This window comes from Anomaloglossus baeobatrachus, chromosome 5 (genome assembly GCF_048569485.1).
Source record: "Anomaloglossus baeobatrachus isolate aAnoBae1 chromosome 5, aAnoBae1.hap1, whole genome shotgun sequence".
NCBI lineage: Eukaryota > Metazoa > Chordata > Amphibia > Anura > Aromobatidae > Anomaloglossus > Anomaloglossus baeobatrachus.
The window spans coordinates 573,441,192-573,462,883 of NC_134357.1; the positions used below are offsets into that span (position 1 = coordinate 573,441,192).

At 44.5% G+C, this 21,692-nt stretch overlaps 1 protein-coding gene across 1 annotated transcript in view; it reads left to right on the top strand.

Moving 5' to 3' along the window:
- The window catches only part of LOC142312413 (uncharacterized), a 32,438-nt gene extending 19,396 nt beyond the window's left edge, over positions 1-13,042 (top strand). The window contains exon 4 of the mRNA XM_075351350.1: positions 3,311-13,042. Within this exon, the coding sequence (XP_075207465.1) occupies positions 3,311-4,731 (1,421 nt within the window). The 3' untranslated portion in view covers positions 4,732-13,042. The remainder of the gene's footprint in view (positions 1-3,310) is intronic.
- Positions 13,043-21,692: the final 8,650 nt, after the last annotated feature.

A 21,692-nucleotide genomic window follows, 5' to 3' on the forward strand; every position in this document is an offset into this window, starting at 1 on the left:
AATACAGCACAGCTGCATTTGACGGCGTGGCGCTTGAATCCTTGATTCTAGCCAAATCGCGTCTTTCTTCCAGGGTAGTTCATACCATGCTTTAATGCTTGCAAGCCTTCCTCCGCCAGCATTTATCACAGGACCTGAAAGACCTATCTGTCCTGGTGTGACCGTCATAATCGGTCGCCTCTTACCTTTTCAATTCCTAATATTCTTGCCTTTTTGCAAGATGGTATGGACTCGGGTCTTGCTCTCAATACCCTTAAAGTACAAGTTTCTGCCTTGTCAATTTTTTTCCAGAAGCAGCTGGCTTCTCACCCTCAGGTCCGTACCTTTCTTCAAGGGGTGGCGCATTTGGTCCCCCCTTATCGTCACCCCTTAGATCCCTGGGATCTGAATTTGGTTCTCGGAGCTCTTCAGCTTCCTCCTTTCGAACCCTTGAGAGAAATCTCTCTTCAACAGCTGTCTTGGAAAGTTGCCTTTTTAGTCGCTATTACCTCTATCAGGCGAGTGTCCGAACTGGCAGCTCTGTCCTGTCGCTCACCTTACCTGATATTCCATCATGATAAGGTGGTCCTTCGGCCTTCCCCCGCCTTCCTTCCAAAGGTCGTATCCTCTTTCCACCTGAACGAGGACATTGTGTTGCCGTCATTCTGCCCGGCCCTGGTCCACTCCTTTGAGAAAGCCCTTCACACTCTCGATCTTGTCAGGGCTTTGCGGATCTACATCTCCAGAACAGCGCCGTTGCGCAAGTCCGATGCCCTTTTCGTCCTCTCAGAAGGACACAAAAAGGGCGACCGGGCTTCCAAATCCACGATTTCTCGATGGATCAGGACTGCCATCTGTGAAACTTACAAAGCACAAGGTGTCGTTCCCCCTCAATCTGTGCAGGCCCACTCTACACGAGCAGTGGGTGCCTCCTGGGCTATCTGCCATCAGGCTTCGGCGGCCTAACTTTGCAAGGCCGCTACCTGGTCCAGTGTGCACACGTTCACGAAATTCTACAGAGTGCATACGCATGCATCCGCGGATGCTGCTCTTGGAAGACAAGTCCTTCAGGCGGCAGTGTCCCATTTATAAGTGGCCACTGCTCGATTTGTTGACAGTGTTTGATATATGTTCACTGCAGTTGCAGTTGTTAGTCAGCTCTTAGTCTGATGTTATACACTGTTGATAGTTCAGTTCCCACCCAGGGACTACTTTGGGACGTCCCACTGTCTGTGTCCCCCAATGAAAAGGCGAGAAAGGAAATTACATTTTTGTGTACTCGCCGTAAAATGTCTTTCTTGGAGCCTTTCATTGGGGGACACAGCTCCCGCCCTTGTGGTTTTGGTTGTCCTTCTCCTACTGCTTTTACACCAAACTGAGCTAGTTTCCTGCCTAGCTGGGGTATATGCTGTGGGGGGAGGAGCTAACACTTTTGCAAATCTAGTGTCAAGCCTCCCTGGAGACACCATAATACCCACTGTCTGTGTCCCCCAATGAAAGGCTCCAAGAAAGACATTTTACGGTGAGTACACAAAAATGTCATTGTCCCACTGCATGTCTGGATAGTTGAAATCCCCCATAATAAGAACCTGATTATTATTATTATTAGCTGCCTTTTCAATTTGTTGCAGCATTTCACCCTCTATTTGTTCAGGTATGTTAGGAGGCTTATAGCAAACTCCAGTTAGAAGTTTTCCATTATTCACCTCCCCACATACATTTACCCATACGGACTCTACATTGTTGCAGTTTCCCCCAATGTCATCATTCAACACAGGTTTTGGGTGACATTGGGGGGAACTGCAACAATGTAGAGTCCGTATGGGTAAATGTACATGGGGAGGGGAATAATGTAAAAATTCTAATTTTGGTTGGTGCAAGTCTATCCAGGGCCACCTCGTGAACCTTGGTGATCTGCTCTTGATAAAGAGCCAAAGCGTGATGAGGCTTCATGTGAACAGTTTGTGACGCTGATTCAGAGAAGCCTTCTGAGATCATTGGTGGAATGGCAGCCGCTCTCTGCTTCAGTTGTTTCAGGTCCATCGGTATCTGAGATGTGACGTTAACTCGCGTGTCACTGCCAGTGCTCAGCAGACTGGACCATGGAGACATTAACCTGATGGGATGTGCTCTTTCAAAACTTTTCCCGATATTAGAGAGTCCATAGCTGGCATTTTGTATTAAGGAAAATAACTGAATCTATTCATATATGAGTCAGTAGGAAACAAAAACATTCATAAATATATTAGGCTACATCAACTAAACCACATATTTGGGTCTGGGATATGGCTGAATCAAGTATTTCAGGTTACTCAATTCATACCCTCAACAACAGAAGCTGACATCACTGGAGCAGATCCCAGATAAGATGTGACACATTTGCAGAAGACTTGATATGACAGAACAGCAGAAAACCAGAGCAGGATAAAGTCCCATAAAGGGACTCCATTTTGCAAATTATAGCCTTCAGTGACGCAGTGGATGTTGGAGTGAAAATTGCAAATACAGTATATCACAAAGGTTAATACACACCTCATATTTTTGTAAATATTTAATTATATATTTTCATGGGACAACACTGACGATCTGACACTTTGATGCAATGCACAGTAGTCAGTGTACAGCTTGTATAACAGTGTAATTTTGGTGTGTCCTTTAAATGACTTAACACACTTCCATTAATGTCAAAACTGCTGACCGCAAACATGAGTACACCTCTAAGTGAAATTGCCAAACTGCTCAAAATGACAATATTTCGTGTGGTCACCATTACTTTCCAGCACTGCCTTAATTCTCTTGTGCATGGAGTTCACTAGAACGTCACAGGAGCCGCTGTATCCTCTTCCATGATGATATCACAGATCTGGTGAATGTTAGAGACTTTCTGCTCCTCCACCTTCCATTTGAGGAGACCCCACAGATGCTCAATAGGGTTCAGGTCTGGAGACATGCTTGACCAGTCCAGCACCTTTACCCTCAGTTTGTTTAGCAATGCAGTGGTCGTCTTGGAGGTGTGTTTGGCGTCGTTATAATGTTGGAATACTCTGTTTTGCCATTGACAGATGATGGAACTGAGTGGGGGCTTGTTTTTGTGGGAGAGGAAGTTTATATTGGTATCATATTCCTCTACATAACATTTTAGGTGGTGTACCATACTCTACTGGTTCATGCCATGAGATCTTCTATTAGACTGTGAGCTGTTATTGTCTTAGCAAATAATTCTATTTTACTACATAACTTGCTGTTTCTATAGACGTTTTAAGTAGAAATGTTTAAAAATATTAATTTCAAGCATATTTTATGAAAAAAATAACAGGTTTTATTCTTACAGATGACTGTACCACAAGACCATTGGGACAACTGACATCTTCAATTTATAAATCAGATGACTTTGAGATCACACAAGATTCAACTAAAGCAAATGCCATTATTCCAGATATCCCATCTTTCTTTCACAGCAAAGATCTATCATCTGATTCTATGAAACGGGTCCTCTCTTCTGAATCATTACAGACTACTAAAATTAATAAAAGTCACAAAAGAGGCATTAGAAAACCAACTGATCTTAAAGAAAAGGAGACAATTTCACAATTAAAAAATGGAAATAGATTTCCTCCAGAAACATCATTTGTAAAACATCAAAAAATTCACACAGAGGAGAATAGATTTTTTTGTTCCATTTGTAAGAAATATTTGAATCATAAATCAAACCTTGTACAACATCAGAGAACTCACACAGGGGAAAAGCCATATTCTTGTTCAGAATGTGGGAAATGTTTTAACCTGAAATCAAATCTTGTTACACATAAAAGTACTCATACGGGGGAGAAGCCATATTCATGTTCAGAATGTGGGAAATGTTTTAACCAGAAATCAAATCTTGTTACACATAAAAGTACTCATACATCGGAGAAGCCATATTCATGTTCAGAATGTGGGAAATGTTTTACTCGGAAATCAAAACTTGTTATACATCAAAGAACTCATACGGGGGAGAAGCCTTTTTCATGTTCACAATGTGGGAAATGTTTTAACTGGAAATCAGAACTTGTTACACATCAAAGAACTCATACGGGGGAGAAGCCTTTTTCATGTTCAGAATGTGGGAAATGTTTTAACTGGAAATCAAAACTTGTTATACATCAAAGAACTCACACAGGTGAGAAGCCTTTTTCATGTTCAGAATGCGGTAAAAGTTTTAGCCACAAATTAAGTCTTGTTAACCATGAGATAATTCATACTGGGGAGAAGTCATATTCATGTTCAGAATGTGAAAAATGTTTTAACCGGAAATCACATCTTGTTACACATCAAAGAAGTCATACGGGGGAGAAGCCCTTTTCATGTTCAGAATGTGGGAAATGTTTTAACTGGAAATCAGAACTTGTTATACATCAAAGAACTCACACAGGTGAGAAGCCTTTTTCATGTTCAGAATGCGGAAAAAGTTTTAGCCACAAATTATGTCTTGTTAACCATGAGATAATTCATACTGGGGAGAAGCCATATTCATGTTCAGAATGTGGAAAATGTTTTAAGCGGAAATCAAGTCTTGTTACACATCAAAGAACTCATACGGGGCAGAAGCCTTTTTCATGTTCAGAATGTGGGAGATGTTTTAACACCAAATCAGATCTAATTAGACATCAGAGAACTCACACAGGGGAAAAGACGTTTTCATGTGTAGAATGTGGGAAATGTTTTGCAAGTAGATCAACTCTTCTTTATCACCAGAGCAGTCACAGAGAGTAGAAGCATTTTTCATGTTCAGAATGTGGGAATTGTTTTCCCCAGAAATTGCTTCTTATTAGACACCAAATAACTCACACAGGGGAGAAGCCTTTTTCATGTTCAGAATGTTTTAAACACAAGTGGAACTTTCTTAAACATCAAAAATCCCACACAGGGAGTATCAATTATCATACCTAGAATGGGAAAAATGAAAACAAGGAAACTCATATTTTCTTGACCATCAATAATAACTTGCACAGGGACAAAATAAATATTTTATTGACAGATTGTCCAAAAATCACATAACCCAGACAGTCGTATAATTAAATGAGGAAGGGAAATTACTTTGTAACTTACCATATTTTTTGGACTATAAGATACACTTCTAACAAAAACTTTTCAAGTCATAGGATCAATCACATACCCTGTAAGGGACTGTAAAATGGGGTGATGTGTACACAGTGTGTGTGTGTGTATAAATGTATATACAGTGAAGATCACAATTTTCTAAATGTTGCGATCACTGTGTAGTACTACGTGATTATATGCTAATATGAGGAAATTCACAGTATTTTAAACTTATTTCATAAATTGTTTTTTTTAAAAGCACATAAAAATCTAAATGAAATAAATGTAAAAGAACACTGATCAAAATTAGAGAACACGGTGGCCTGGACATGGTGCCGGCAAGACACACACTGTAGGAGCTCCTCAGTAACGGCTGCAAACACCACCACCCACCAGCTATCAAGAGCGAGCACCGGGGTCAGATGAGAGGGAAAGCGGGTCTCCAGTCGCAGACGCCTGCCAGAGGGACTCCCAGCCGTGGGGGGCAAGGTATCGTGCCATACCTGACTGAGGCCCAGCGTCCTCCCAGGCCTGTAATGGCGACCGGGACGCGTCCTGAGCGTTCTCCTGCTTCACCCGCTCTGCACAGCAACCCGGTGAGAGGCTGCAGACTGACCCGGCATTGCAGGCTCCTGGATGGATGGCTCCTGGGGAAAACACCGGAGACCGGCCTGTGGTGACTGATAGGGGAGGGGTGAGCAGTGGGAAGTTGGCTGCAGGGCGCGCTTCTCCCCCTGGGGCTTCACAGAGCAGAGGATCTTCTGCCTCTCTTCCTGGCTGCTCCAACTCACCAGATACCCTGCGGTCGTCCCCTGCTCCACAGCACTCAAATACCCCAGCAGCTGGCTCAGGAGATGCTATGGAGCAGAGCTTGCTCGCCCTCCCCTGCCATGGAGGGGAGAACACAGCTACTCCCTTGCAACACTATGGGGAAGACCAAGGCCTTGAAATGTGAGCTTTAAGGCTTCAAATCAATGCTATGCCAACCAAAATGGATATGGAGGGATACATTGCCCGCCTGGAGGCTGTGTGTAAAACTGAAATTCGCTCCTTGAAGGAGGATATGTCATCACTAACTAACTCCGTGCGGGCCCTTGAATCGTCCACCCAGGATTTATACTCTCAGCAAAGCTCACAACAACAGCTTATAGATCAGCAGGCTCAACAGATCCACCTCTTATTTAACATGATTGAAGATGCTGAAAACCGCAACAGGCGAAATAATGTGCGCATTCGTGGTTTGCCGGAGTCAGTCGGGCCTCAGGATCTGACCTCTACACTGCAGAGGATGTTTAACTCCTTGTTGGAACGTCCCCTTGAAACACGCATTGAGATGGACAGAGCACACCGTGCACTGGGGCCTAGAAACCCGGACCCAGAGAGGCCAAGGGACATTATTTGCAGGGTACACTTCTTCCACGTCAAGGAGAATATTATGAGAAAAGCAAAAGATAAAGGTACCCTGGATTTTAAAGGAACTCCCATACAACTTCTAGCGGATCTTTCCCGATCAACACTTGCAAAAAGGAGAGCCCTGAGACCCCTACTGAAGGTTCTACGTAACAACAATATTGCTTATTCCTGGGGCTATCCTTTTCAACTACAAGTCAGGAAAGGTCCCAACCTGATCATCTTGAGGTCTCCGGCTGACCTGCCAGATTTTCTTTCGGCTCTGGATCTCCCTGGGATAAAATTGCTGGACTGGCCGTATACTACACCTCCACCCCAGAGAATGGTCCGTCGTGGAGGTCCCTTCCCACCTGATCAACACCGTACTCAGCGACCAAGATCCCAGAAGTCGCCGAGATCCTCATCGGCGGAGACCTGAACTCTCGGGACTACTGGGTTATACATGTAGTTTGAAGGAGGAATGAGGGCTGTTATGGCCTACTCTGATGCCTAACCAATATTGCCCTTTGTCCGTCTGTTTTGTTTTTTTTTCCTCCCCCTCCTCTCCTTTCCTCTCTCCCCTCCCCCCCCTCCCCTGGGCATCACTAATTCTAATAATGTTGGGATTCTCTGCCATCCCTCCCGGCATGCTCCAATGCTGAGTTTGGACGCCTGAACCCCTATGGGTATCTATGCTTCTCCTAAAAGCCTCACGAGTTGTGAGCCAGGAGACGGGAGTTTATCTCTCTTGCTGCATTCCTCACCTTGTTGCTGTGATTAATTATATTGAACTTGAGCTGTTAGCTGTTATATATGTTACTTTCATTTTGGTCGGGTGACTGACCATCTGTGGTTTCCTTTTCTTCTACCCCTTTTCGGTATTAACTAGTTAGGTGGTGTAGCAGCCGTCCTTCAGGCGACATAATTTTCAGTCACCTCCCACATTAGGGTGTGTTCCTAGAACACTAGTTACGAGTATTTTCTCAGTTTAATTGCCTTCTGAGCTAGGACTCAGGAGGCTAAGTAAAGACAGGTTTTGATACTAGTCTTTATTATTCTGGTTTCTTTTTCCGTTCTACTACTTTCTCTCCTCTCTTTCCTTTAATCTCAGTTTCTTTCTTCTCCCTCTCCATCTCCCTACTCTTCTCTCGGGTGCCCAGAAGATAGGGCTTCTAAGATGGCGAACCTCAACCTATGCTCGTTAAATGTTAGAGGATTTAATGTACCAGAGAAGAGATCCAAGATCCTCTATAACATGCATAAAAAAAGAATCCATATTCTATTGCTTCAGGAGACTCATTTTAAAACGGACCACACTCCCACATTTAAGCATAGGTATTATAATTCCTGGTTTCATAGTACCAATTCAGTTGCAAAATCCAAGGGAGTTAGCATCGCTCTACATAAATCTCTCCCAGCCCAGCTCTTAGCAGTTAAGTCCGACCCAGAGGGGCGATTTATTTTTATCAAACTTAAGATCTGTACCAAATTATTTACCATTGCCAATTTCTATCTCCCCAACCAGGACCCGGCCAGGACTTGCCAAAAGTACCTGAACACCCTCTCTGACTTCGCTGAAGGCTCCTTGATTCTTGGAGGAGATTTCAATCTTATCTTTGATTGAGCTGTTGACTCCTCCTCGGGTAGGTCCTCTGTTCCTGCAGTAAAACTGCGGGGTCTTAGGAGTAAATTACTGGACTTGAGGCTTATTGACATCTGGCGTACCCTACACCCTAAAACACGGGACTACACTTTCTATTCTCCTGTCCATGATATGTACAGTAGAATAGACCTTTTTTTCATTAGCCACCACCTACTCTCACATGACCCGGCCTGTACTATAGACCCTATGGTGTGGTCCGATCATGCTTCGGTGTCACTTTCTTTCCTCTTGACAGACTTGCGCCCTGGGGAGTGGGTATGGTCATTGAACCCGCACTTATTAAAAGATCAGACATGTCAGTCAGCCATCAGGAAGACCATCACGGACTTCTTCGAATTTCACGCCAATGACCCAACATCCTTACCGCTCCAATGGGAGGCCCTGAAGGGGATGATCCGGGGGACTTTTATTCAACAGGGAACCAGACTCATGAGGGATAGAGCTTGCGAAATAGATAGATTACTGACTTCCATCCAACACCTAGAACAGGCCCATAAACGGACCCATGACCCTCAGATTTTAACAGACTTGCTCAAGGCTAGACTAGATCTGGGGTCCCTCTTGGATGCAGCGTCTGCCCGTCACCGAGACAGAGGTAGGAGATTTATGTACGAATTCTCTAACAAGCCAGGCAGAGCTCTGGCTAGGTTTCTTAATCCTCGCCTGCCCTCTACATTTATCCCCACCATTAAATCACCATCTGGCCATTCAACATATAAACCTCATGAAATTGCAGATGTATTCCGAGACTATTATGACGGGTTGTACAACCTAGGTGGCCCAGTGGCGGACATGTCCCCAACAAATTTCCAAGCGAAAGTGGACGAGTATGTCGATGGTACCCCTCTCCCCCCACTGAACCATGTGGACTCTCTCATGCTAGATGACAGGATGTCACTGAGGTTATTAGGGGTCTAGCCAATGGTAGGAGTCCTGGTCCGGATGGCTTCCTGGCCAATTTCTATAAGCAATTCGCCTTGGAACTGACGCCCTTCCTGACCAGGACCTTTAACGCTATATCCTCAGCTTGCCCCTTTGCCGCGCAAACTCTTGCGGCTACCATAACGGTGATTCCCAAGCCTAGGAAGGACCCATCGCTATGCTCCAACTACCGCCCTATCTCTCTTATAGGGGTAGATGTCAAGATCTTCGCTAAACTAATACCTAACTGGTTGTCCCCGCTGTTGCCTGCCTCAATCCATACTGACCAAACAGGATTTGTCCGGGGTAGAGAGGCGCGCGATAACACTATTAAAACTCTACTTTTGACCTCCCACATGTACAGACAAGGTACTCCAGCCTGCCTTCTATCGATCAATGCCAAGAAGGCATTCGATCGTCTTAACTGGACCTTCCTACACTCATCCCTCAGACAGCTGGGAATCGGTCAAACTATGTTGGAGAGAATCTTTGCCCTGTATCATAAGCCCTCGGCACGAGTTCGAGCCAATAATACTCTATCTTCTCCCCTGCAAATATATAATGGCACTAGACAGGGGTGCCCTCTTTCACCCTCTCTATATGTGAAAGCCATGCAGCATTTGGCTATATCCCTTCGAAACTCCCCCGATATAAAGGGCTTTGATATGTCAGAAAGATTATAAACTTGCCTTATACGCTGATGACCTCCTTCTATATCTAACAAACCCGGAAATCGCCTTTCCAGTTCTCATCCAAGAATTTCAACGCTTTGGCATGGTTTCTAACTTCAAAGTAAACTACTCAAAGACAGAGGCCCTTAATATTACTCTTCCTACCACACAAGTCAATAGACTAAAATCCGCCTTCCCATTTAAGTGGGAGACCCAATCTATCAAGTATCTTGGGATATTTGTTTCAGCCAATCCGGATGAGTTGTTTAAGGCTAATTACTCCCCACTGCTTACTAGAACTCTTGCAAATCTTAATAGATATAACCGGGGCCGACTTTCCTGGTTTGGCTGGATCAATGCCCTCAAGATGGACATACTCCCAAGGTTCCTTTATTTATTCCAAACAGTCCCGGTAAAAATTGCTAAACAGTATTTTAGACAGCTCCAGAGGGCGTGTAGCAGATTTGTCTGGGGGACGGGGAGACCGCGGATTCGATACGCCACACTGGTGAGACCCAAATCCAGGGGAGGCGCTGGTTTACCTGACTTCGAAAAATATTACCAGAGTGTCCTCCTCACGAGGGTCTTAGATTGGAGATTTAACAATCTCAATAAACAATGGGTGGGCGTTGAGTCCCATCTCTCCCCGTTCCCTTTGGCACAGCTTCTATGGGACCGGCGGTCTCGGGGTTTCAACTTCTGACTCAGGCGTTTATGCTTTTCTGGGACAGACAGCTGGAGCCATTAAACTTATCCCACAGACCGGGGAGTATGAGCCCACTTTTTAATAATTTAGACTTTCCCCCTGCGTTGAAGAGATCTACCTTCTTATGTTGGGACTCCGCAGACGGAGCTACACTGGGACAGGTGGCTAGGAAATTATCTGGAACGGCGTCTTTTGGGGCTTTGCAGGAGTCATGCCCGGAGAGGAGATTATCCTGGCTGGAATATACTCAATTGACCACATTTCTAAAAAAGAAATTCCCGGGAAACGCTCAATTATCCAAACCTACACACTTTGAGACCCTAATTTCATTAAAAGCCGTGCCGCAGCATGCCATCGCATTGATCTACAACCTCTTATGTACAGCCCAGTATAAAGGGACCCCAACGTATCTGGAGGCCTGGCAAAGAGAGCTCCAGATTACGTTGTCGGAACAAGATCATCTCAAAATCTTTACACGCTCTCATAAAATGTCCATTTCTTGTAGTGCACAGGAGAAAAATTTTTAAATTCTTACACGCTGGTACAGATGCCCTGACGTACTGCATAAGATCTTCCCCACAGTACCAGATACCTGCTGGAGATGCGGAGTCGAAATTGGTACTATGAAACATATATGGTGGGATTGCTCCTTGATAAGGTCATTCTGGGATTCAATTTTTGAAGTGTACTTTCAACTGTCGGGTATTCGAGTAATCCCCACTCCTCAAATAGCTTTACTGTCCAGAATTCCTGGATCTCTCTCTGTGACCAAAAGAGGTATCTTGCGTTTTTTTTCTCATCGCTGCTCGTATGATTATTCCAAGACATTGGAAGACAACTACCACCCCCTCTTTGAGGGAATTTTTGGAGGAGATAGATTGGAGCGTATGGAATCCCTGATGGCAGATGATAGTGACAAATGGGATGCACATGCTGGCACGTGGACTTCCTGGCTCATTTTCCGAGAGACTCCGGAATATTCGTCTTGGCACAGATAAGGGGCTATACTGTGGTTGTTTATCCCCCAGGTTCCTTTAACTGATATTTGTAATCTTTATGAAGATTCGTATATTTGTGCGTATGAGCTCTCTGGACGCCCGACTTACTCCTATCTATCTATCTATCTATTCCCCCCCCCTTCCTCATACCCTCTTCTCTTTCCTATACCTATCTCTTTCTTCCTTCTTCTCTCTTTCTGATCTTCACTCAGTCTTTATAGTTAAAATAGTTTCCATAATACTGTTTTGAGAAGTCTTACCATGACACGGTATAATCTGAATTGATTTGCTTTCTCTGTTTTTTCTGTTTTCTTTTCTTATTTTACCATTCCTATCTTGGTAAAAGTATTCACAATACAGTGCTATTTGCCTGATCCACATGTTTGAATTAACTTTAACCGATGTACATTTACATCTTATATGTGGTATGAGCGATGCTTTGTTCACTTTGCCTTAAACTTAATAAAATTATTTACTGAAAAAGAAAAAAAAAAAAATTAGAGAACACTTTCAGATACCTTCAAGTTATTGGTGTTAATCTGGCACCTAGTGCTAATTTCCTTAATTATCTGACAAACCCTGTTGGCAGCCTATCTTTTGAGCTTGCACTGACTTTGCAGAAATGGTGTGCCGTTACAAAGTGACTGAAACACACCGGCAGCAGGTTATCCATATGAATGCCAAAGGGGTGACCCTAACAGCTCTAGCAAGAGAATTTGGTTGTTGCAAGTCTGTGATTTCGAGAATACTGCATCTTTACAACATCACAAAGTCTTTCAATTCCGCAAAGAAGACTGGTCGCTCTCGCAAGAGAGGACAGGATAATGTGGAGAATCTCCATGGGTAATTGTTTCAGCAGTGCAGCTGGAATTGCTCGCCAGTTCAGCACCAAACAGGGTAAGGATCTCTCTTGTCATACAATGTCACGATGTTTAAGAGCATTTGGACTGAAAGCCCACTCTGCAGTGACCAAACCTCTCATTAGCAGAAAGAATCAAAAGGCTGAACTCACCTTTTGTGAGGAGCATGTTGTGTGGACAGAGAAGAAGTGCTCCATAGATAGCGATGAAAGCAAATTTAATTTATTTGGGTCTCATGGGAAACATTATGTTCGTCAACGAACTGGAGAAAGACTAAACCCAAAGTGTGTTAAGAAGTCAGTGAATGGTGGTGGAGGACGTGTCATGGTTTGAGGAATGTTTTCTGCAGCAGGATTTGGACCTCTCATACAGCTACATGGCAGAGTGAATGTAAGTGTGTATCAAAACCTTCTTCAACAACACGTGGTTCCTTCCTTGCGTTCATCCCTCAATCAGCCAGCAATTTTCATGCAGGACAATGCCCCCTGTCACACAACAAATTGGGTAAAGCAGTTCCTTGAAACAGAAAACATTGAAACAATGAAATGGTTGCCCAGTGTCCTGATCTAAACCCAATAGAAAAGCTCTGGAACATCCTTGGTGACAAAGTTATTACATTGTTTCTGAAAAAAGCAAGTCATCCGGCATTGTTCTCTAATTTTGATCTCCATTGTATTTAGTAGAGCTATGTAAATGTGCTTATGTAGCAGAACTGAGCGTGCATATACTGTCCATGCAGCAGTGTTGTGTGTAAATAAATTTACAACTTTTATTTTCTATATATAATGAAATATAAATTGCTTTTGTTTTTTAACCCCTTTACGCCCAAGGGCGTACCGGTACGTCTTTGGTCGCCTATCTCCAGTTACTGTGGGCTCTGGTGGTGAGCCCGAGGAAATCTCTGCATATGTTTGCTGATCTGATCAGCAGACATGTGTGGGTATCAGGCTCTGGTGTATCGGAGATCCACCCGCACCTGTTAACCCTTTTAGATAGCGCTGTAAAACACTGACAGCACGACTTAAATGGCCGCAGTGGGGATTGTGCCGTTTCCCACCACCATCGGCTGTCCCGTGACATGATCACGGTGCGCCAATGTCATTCCATGGTAGCGCAGGGTCAGCTGATGACCCCTGACACTTCCATGGTGAACTTCCTGGGAGAGCCGACAGATCGCCAGCACTCACAGGACGCAGCATTTCTGAAATGCTTAGGAAATCGGACTATGCAGTGATAACGTCCTCTAGGGGACTAGGAAAATAAATAAAAAATGTTAAGTTTTTAAAAAATAGGAAAAAAAAAATAAAAAAGCCTAAAAATTCAAATTACCCTCCTTTTGCCCTCCTGAAAATAAAACCGTTAATAAAAATAAAAAAAAACTACGCATATTTGGTATCAAGAAAAAAGAGAACAAGAGTTTCTATAGTGCAGAAATTGTACAAAAAAATTTCTTATAAAGAAGGTGAACATCCATTTAGTCTAAAAACATATTAAAACACCAGGACCATGCCCCGAGATTGATAGACACCACTTACGGACTCATGAAACTAATTACATGTTATGAGGGTACAGATGGCACAATCATCATAATATCAGAATATAGTATCTCCATAGTGGAGTATAACTACGGACAACATGAAGTCAGATCCCCTCAAAAAGCCTAAAGCATACCAAGATGTAATACTGGAGTAGGGCATGCAAAAGTGGCGGTGGTAAAGCTGAATTCGGTAACAGGTCACAGGAAATGGAACCTCGAAACGCCCAACGCACGTTTCGATACATCGGTTTTCAATCTTCATCAGGGGACAAGTGCCTCTAATCTCTAAGTGCTGTCTATCTATCTCGGGGTATTGTCCTGGTGTTTTAATATGTTTTTAGACTAAATGGATGTTCACGTTCTTTATAATAAATTTTTTTGAACAATTTTAGCTCTATAAAACTCTTGTTCCCTTTTCTCTTAATACCATGGTTCTGAGTTTGTGCTATATGTGGGGATTTGGCAGAATCCATGCCCACATCCAAATTTGTATGGTGTTACGGAGTTTTTTGCTCAAATATTTGGTATCGCTGCGTTCAGAAATGCCTGATCAATCAAACTATAAAATTAGTTAATCTGATTGGTACACGGCGTGGCGAGAAAAAAAATTCCAAACACCAAAAATTGTGAGGGGGGGGGATTATTTCCACAAACAGGCGATCAAAACACAGCATGTGCACAAAAATGATATAATTAAAAACGCCAGCTCAAGACGCAAAAAAAGCCATCACAGACCCAGATCCCAAAAAATGAGAATGCAACGGGGCTCGGAAAATGGCGACAAAGGCACAACTTCTGAATTTTTTTTAACCCCTTAGATAAAAGTAAGACTGTGTGTACATGTAGCAGATTTTTTTTCTGCAGAAAAAGCATGTCTTGGCAGAAAGAAGCTGCTGAAAAAAGCCCCGTGTGCACAGCACTTCAGGAGTCTCATGAACTTTGCTGGGAAGCTTTTTCCTTGCAGTATTGATTAAAATCTGCAAGGAAAAAAGCATGTAAAAAGCAACGTGTGCACAGAGTCTAAAAGTAAACATGTTTGGTATCTATGAACTCGTACCGACCTGAGGCTTCACACCAACATGTCAGTTTTACCATATAGTGAACACTGAGAAAAAAGACTCCAAAACCAATAGCGCAATTGCACTTTGTTTGCAATTTCACCGCACTTGGATTTTTCCCCCCATTTTTCAGTGCACTATATGGTAAAAATAACAATTTCATTCAAAACTACAACTCGTCCTGTAAAACAGAAGACCTCATATGGCAAGATTGACGGAAAAATAAAAGCGTTATGGCTCTTGGAAGAAGGAGAGGAAAAATTGTAAATGAAAGCTTGCCTGGGGGTGAAGGGGTTATTCACTAAGGTAATGGTGACAAAACAGTTCACATTGTAAGTGAAGACCACGGAGCGAGGACACTAGATAACGATATCAGGCACCAGGAGCAGCTCTAGCAGTTTACAAGTGTTGCAGTGGCGTAACTAGAGTTTGATGTGCCCTGGTGCAAAATTTGGACTGGGGCCCCCCCCTCCACGTACACCGACACTTAGTGGTACTTTGCACGTTGCGACATTGCACCTGCGATATCGTCGGGATCAAATCGAAAGTGACTCACATCCGGCGCTGGTAACGATGTCGCAACGTGTAAAGCCTAGGAGAGAAGATGAACGAGCGTGAAACAGTCAAAAATCGTTGGTGATCTGTGTCAGATCGTTCATTTTCATAATGTCGGTGTGTCCGCAGGTACGATGTTGTTTGTCGTTCCCGCAGCTCCACACATCGCTGTGTGTGAAGTGGCAGGAGCGACAAACATCTCCTTACCTGCGCCCGGCGTCCACCGGCAATGCGGAAGGGAGAAGGTGGGCGGGATGTTTACATCCCGCTCATCTCCGCCCCTCCGCTGAATTGGCCGGCCGCTTTGTGACGTCGCTGTGACGCCGAACGCACCTCCCCCTTGAAGGAGGGATTATTCGGCAGTCACAGCGACGTCACCAACCAGGTATGTGCGTGTGAAGCTGCCGTAGCGATATTGTTCGCTAAGGCAGCTCGCACTACATATCGCATGTGCGACGGGGGCGGGAGCTATCGTACTTGGCATTGCTAGCATCGGCTAGCGATGTCGCAGCTTGCAAAGTACCCCTTAGGGTACAGGATAGTGACACTGACACTCGGGGTACAGGATAATGATGCTGACACTTGGCTCTAAAGGCCGCTTTACACGCTGCGATCTCACTAGCAAGATCGCTAGCGTGCATACCCGCCCGTGGTGCACAAAATCGCGAGGATCCGTCACACTACTTACATGCCTAGCGACGTCGCTGTGACCGACGAACCGCCTCCTTTCCAAGGGGGCGGTTCGTGTGGCGTCACAGCGACGTCACTAAGTGGCCGCCCAATAGAAGTGGAGGGGCGGAAATGAGCAGGACGTAACATCCCGCCCACCTCCTTCCTTCCTCATTGCCGGCGGCCGCAGGTAAGGTGAGGTTCCTGCGGTGTCACACATAGCGATGTGTGCTGCCTCAGGAATGACGAACAACATCGTACCTGCAGCAGCAACGATAATTGGGAATAGGGGGGCATGTCACCGATTAGCAATTTTAAACGTTTTTGCAACGATTCAAAATCGCTCATAGGTTTCACACGCAGCGACATCGCTAACGCGGCCGGATGTGCATCACAAATTCCGTGACCCCAACGACATTGCTTTAGCGATGTCGTAGCGTGTAAAGCGGCTTTTACCCTCAGCACCCAGGTTTCCCATGATCTGATATCCATCTGGTCCTTGGCACCCAGCTTTCCCATGCTCTGCTATACATCATTCCTTCAGCACCCAGTTTTCTCCATATCAGAGCATGGGAAAGCTAGATGCTGAGAGATGTACATTAGAGCATGGGAAAGCTGGGTGCTGAGGGTAAGAGCCTTTTTCCCTCAGCACAAAACATTCCCATCCTATACTTGTATCTTTATCCTCCCTCCTATATAGTTCTCCAAATACAATAATGGTCCCCACATAGCCTTCCATATAGTATAAAGGGTCCCACATAACCCTTCATATATTGGAATGCACCTCCATAGTCCTCCATGTATTATAATGCATTTCCCATAGTTCTCTATGTAATATAATTCACCCCATATTTCTCCATATATTAAACTGCACCACAGTCCTCAATGTTTTATAACACACCTCCATAGTCCTTTATGTATAAAGTAGCCTCCATAGTCCTCCATATATTATAATGTAGCCCCCATAGTCCTATATGTATTACAATGCAGCCCTATAAACCTTCATATTGTATTATGCAGCCCTATATTCCCCCATGTATAATGTGTGACACCCTGGTGGACACACAGAAAAGGCCCCCCCGCACAATACCTTCCCTCACAGGGTTACACCTAGCCAAAAAAACCCTAGTCACCCCCTCCAGAGCAGGACAGGCACACCAGTGGGCGGGACCAGTCGGATGGAGAACACCCACCTAGGGGTCTAGAGAACCCGGGGCAGGAAAAGAGTCAGTTCAGTTCACTTTTGAGTTGAAGTGGAGTGGAGTAGGAGGAGAGGAGAAGTGAACCTCAAGTGCAAAGCCAGAAAGGAAAGGCGTCGGGGTTGGAGCCTTGGCCTATTGGCTAGGCGGCAGACGATGGTCTGTGTCTGTCAGGAGACGGGAAGACGGCTGCCGGCGATCCGAGGTGGACCGAGGCAGGGTTGGAGCCCGCGGATACCGACACCGGAGAACTGACCCGGAAACCGTGCACAGAGTGGGTACCTGGACCCTGAAGCAGAGACTGGAACAACCGGCTTTGTTAATTAACCAGTTGAGGACAGGATTACAGGTCCTGTCCCACCCAAAGTCCCGAAAGCAGACAACCACCCACCAAGGGGAATAGGGCATCCGCCAGGGCCTGGTAGATCCCAAGGATCAGTGTCAGCGGGCAAGGCTCCCAACCAAAGTACCGGGAGCGGACTCCCGTGTTCCACACCGGGAAGTCCACCACACCAAAAACACAGTGCAGAGGGAAGTGACACAGACCATCACCCCAGGTGAGGGACCAGAATACACCCGGCCGCGGCGGCCGGCCACCAGCACCTTGGTTTACCATTGGACTTGTGTGAGTCAGTCATTCGTGAGTAAACTAACATTTCCCAGTACAGAGACACTGGTTCCTGGGGCATCCATCCCTGCCCACGGAGGGGTTAACATCCAGCTGCCATCCCATCGCCCCCGGGTGCCCAACAACAGCAGCGGTGGTGCCACACTTCACCACACACTATAGGTGGCGTCACAGAATGTCTACAGAAAATCCCGTACAAATACGTCCCCTTTTATTTGAAGTGTCCGCGCGACCCCCGGGTCCGGAAGAATCCCTCGAGCCACACTGCAGATCCGGATCAGAGCAGCCCGACTGCTACTGACTTTGGGGCGGCACATAATGCACCACTATATTCCATGTATAAGGTGTCCTTCATGTTTATTATGCAGCCCCATAGACCTCCATGTATAATGTAGCCCCATAGACTTCTGAGATTGTGCATATTAATAACCTAAGTGAGAAAGAAACTGGACCTATATATTATCTACAGGTATTTATTGAGTCTCCAGGACAAAGCAGGGTTTTTGGAGCAAATCCATACAGTTAGGTCCAGAAATATTTCGACAGTGACACAAGTTTTGTTATTTTAGCTGTTTACAAAAACATGTTCAGAAATACAATTATATATATAATATGGGCTGAAAGTGCACACTCCCAGCTGCAATATGAGAGTTTTCACATCCAAATCAGAGAAAGGGTTTAGGAATCATAGCTCTGTAATGCATAGCCTCCTCTTTTTCAAGGGACCAAAAGTAATTGGACAAGGGACTCTAAGGGCTGCAATTAACTCTGAAGGCATCTCCCTCATTAACCTGTAATCAATGAAGTAGTTAAAAGGTCTGGGGTTGATTACAGGTGTGTGGTTTTGCATTTGGAAGCTGTTGCTGTGACCAGACAACATGCAGTCTAAGGAACTCTCAATTGAGGTGAAGCAGAACATCCTGAGGCTGAAAAAAAAAGAAAAAATCCATCAGAGAGATAGCAGACATGCTTGGAGTAGCAAAATCAACAGTCGAGTACATTCTGAGAAAAAAGAAATTGACTGGTGAGCTTGGGAACTCAAAAAGACCTGGGCGTCCACGGATGACAACAGTGGTGGATGATCGCCGCATACTTTCTTTGGTGAAGAAGAACCCGTTCACAACATCAACTGAAGTCCAGAACACTCTCAGTGAAGTAGGTGTATCTGTCTCTAAGTCAACAGTAAAGAGAAGACTCCATGAAAGTAAATACAAAGGGTTCACATCTAGATGCAAACCATTCATCAATTCGAAAAATAGACAGGCCAGAGTTAAATTTGCTGAAAAACACCTCATGAAGCCAGCTCAGTTCTGGAAAAGTATTCTATGGACAGATGAGACCAAGATCAACCTGTACCAGAATGATGGGAAGAAAAAAGTTTGGAGAAGAAAGGGAATGGCACATGATCCAAGGCACACCACATCCTCTGTAAAACATGGTGGAGGCAACGTGATGGCATGGGCATGCATGGCTTTCAATGGCACTGGGTCACTTGTGTTTATTGATGACATAACAGCAGACAAGAGTAGCCGGATGAATTCTGAAGTGTACCGGGATATACTTTCAGCCCAGATTCAGCCAAATGCCGCAAAGTTGATCGGACGGCGCTTCATAGTACAGATGGACAATGACCCCAAGCATACAGCCAAAGCTACCCAGGAGTTCATGAGTGCAAAAAGTGGAACATTCTGCAATGGCCAAGTCAATCACCAGATCTTAACCCAATTGAGCATGCATTTCACTTGCTCAAATCCAGACTTAAGACAGAAAGACCCACAAACAAGCAAGACCTGAAGGCTGCGGCTTTAAAGGCCTGGCAAAGCATTAAGGAGGAAACCCAGCGTTTGGTGATGTCTATGGGTTCCAGACTTAAGGCAGTGATTGCCTCCAAAGGATTCGCAACAAAATATTGAAAATAACAATTTTTTTTTTGGGTTTGGTTTATTTGTCCAATTACTTTTGACCTCCTAAAATGGGGAGTGTTTGTAAAGAAATGTGTACAATTCCTACAATTTCTATCAGATATTTTTGTTCAAACCTTCAAATTAAATGTTACAATCTGCACTTGAATTCTGTTGTAGAGGTTTCATTTCAAATCCAATGTGGTGGCATGCAGAGCCCAACTCGCGAAAATTGTGTCACTGTCCAAATATTTCTGGACCTAACTGTATATGTGTCACTTATCCTTTTGCAGGACTGTTTGCTGTTTTTGATCTAGCTCTCATTGAATGCAGTCTACTTATGAGCTTACGATTATTGTTCTTTTTTTAGGACTGTACATCTCTGATATTGTGTACACTGATGTAACACTACCAATTTAAGAAACCAAACCTATTTATTATTATATACAGTGCCTACAAGTAGTATTCAACCCCCTGCAGATTTAGCAGGTTTGATAAGATGCAAATAAGTTAGAGCCTGCAAACTTCAAACAAGAGCAGGATTTATTAACAGATGCATAAATCTTACAAACCAACAAGTTATGTTGCTCAGTTAAATTTTAATAAATTTTCAACATAAAAGTGTGGTTCAATTATTATTCAACCCCAAGGTTTAATATTTTGTGGAATAACCCTTGTTTGCAATTACAGCTAATAATCGTCTTTTATAAGACCTGATCAGGCCGGCACAGGTCTCTGGAGTTATCTTGGCCCACTCCTCCATGCAGATCTTCTCCAAGTTATCTAGGTTCTTTGGGTGTCTCATGTGAACTTTAATCTTGAGCTCCTTCCACAAGTTTTCAATTGGGTTAAGGTCAGGAGACTGACTAGGCCACTGCAACACCTTGATTTTTTCCCTCTTGAACCAGGCCTTGGTTTTCTTGGCTGTGTGCTTTGGGTCGTTGTCTTGTTGGAAGATGAAATGACGACCCATCTTAAGATCCTTGATGGAGGAGCGGAGGTTCTTGGCCAAAATTTCTAGGTAGGCCGTGCTATCCATCTTCCCATGGATGCGGACCAGATGGCCAGGCCCCTTGGCTGAGAAACAGCCCCACAGCATGATGCTGCCACCACCATGCTTGACTGTAGGGATGGTATTCTTGGGGTCGTATGCAGTGCCATCCAGTCTCCAAACGTCACGTGTGTGGTTGGCACCAAAGATCTCGATCTTGGTCTCATCAGACCAGAGAACCTTGAACCAGTCTGTCTCAGAGTCCTCCAAGTGATCATGAGCAAACTGTAGACGAGCCTTGACATGATGCTTTGAAAATAAAGGTACCTTACGGGCTCGTCTGGAACGGAGACCATTGCGGTGGAGTACGTTACTTATTGTAGTGACTGAAACCAATGTCCCCACTGCCATGAGATCTTCCCGGAACTTCTTCCTTGTTGTCCTTGGGTTAGCCTTGACTCTTCGGACAAGCCTGGCCTTGGCACGGGTGGAAACTTTCAAAGGCTGTCCAGGCCGTGGAAGGCTAACAGTAGTTCCATAAGCCTTCCACTTCCGGATGATGCTCCCAACAGTGGAGACAGGTAGGCCCAACTCTTTGGAAAGGGTATTGTACCCCTTGCCAGCCTTGTGACCCTCCACGATCTTGTCTCTGATGGCCTTGGAATGCTCCTTTGTCTTTCCCATGTTGACCAAGTATGAGTGCTGTTCACAAATTTTGGGAGGGTCTTAATTAGTCAGAAAAGGCTGGAAAAAGAGATAATCCAAACATGTGAAGCTCATTGTTCTTTGTGCCTGAAATACTTCTTAATACTTTAGGGGAACCAAACAGAATTCTTGTGGTTTGAGGGGTTGAATAATAAATGACCCTCTGAATAAACTTTTCACAAT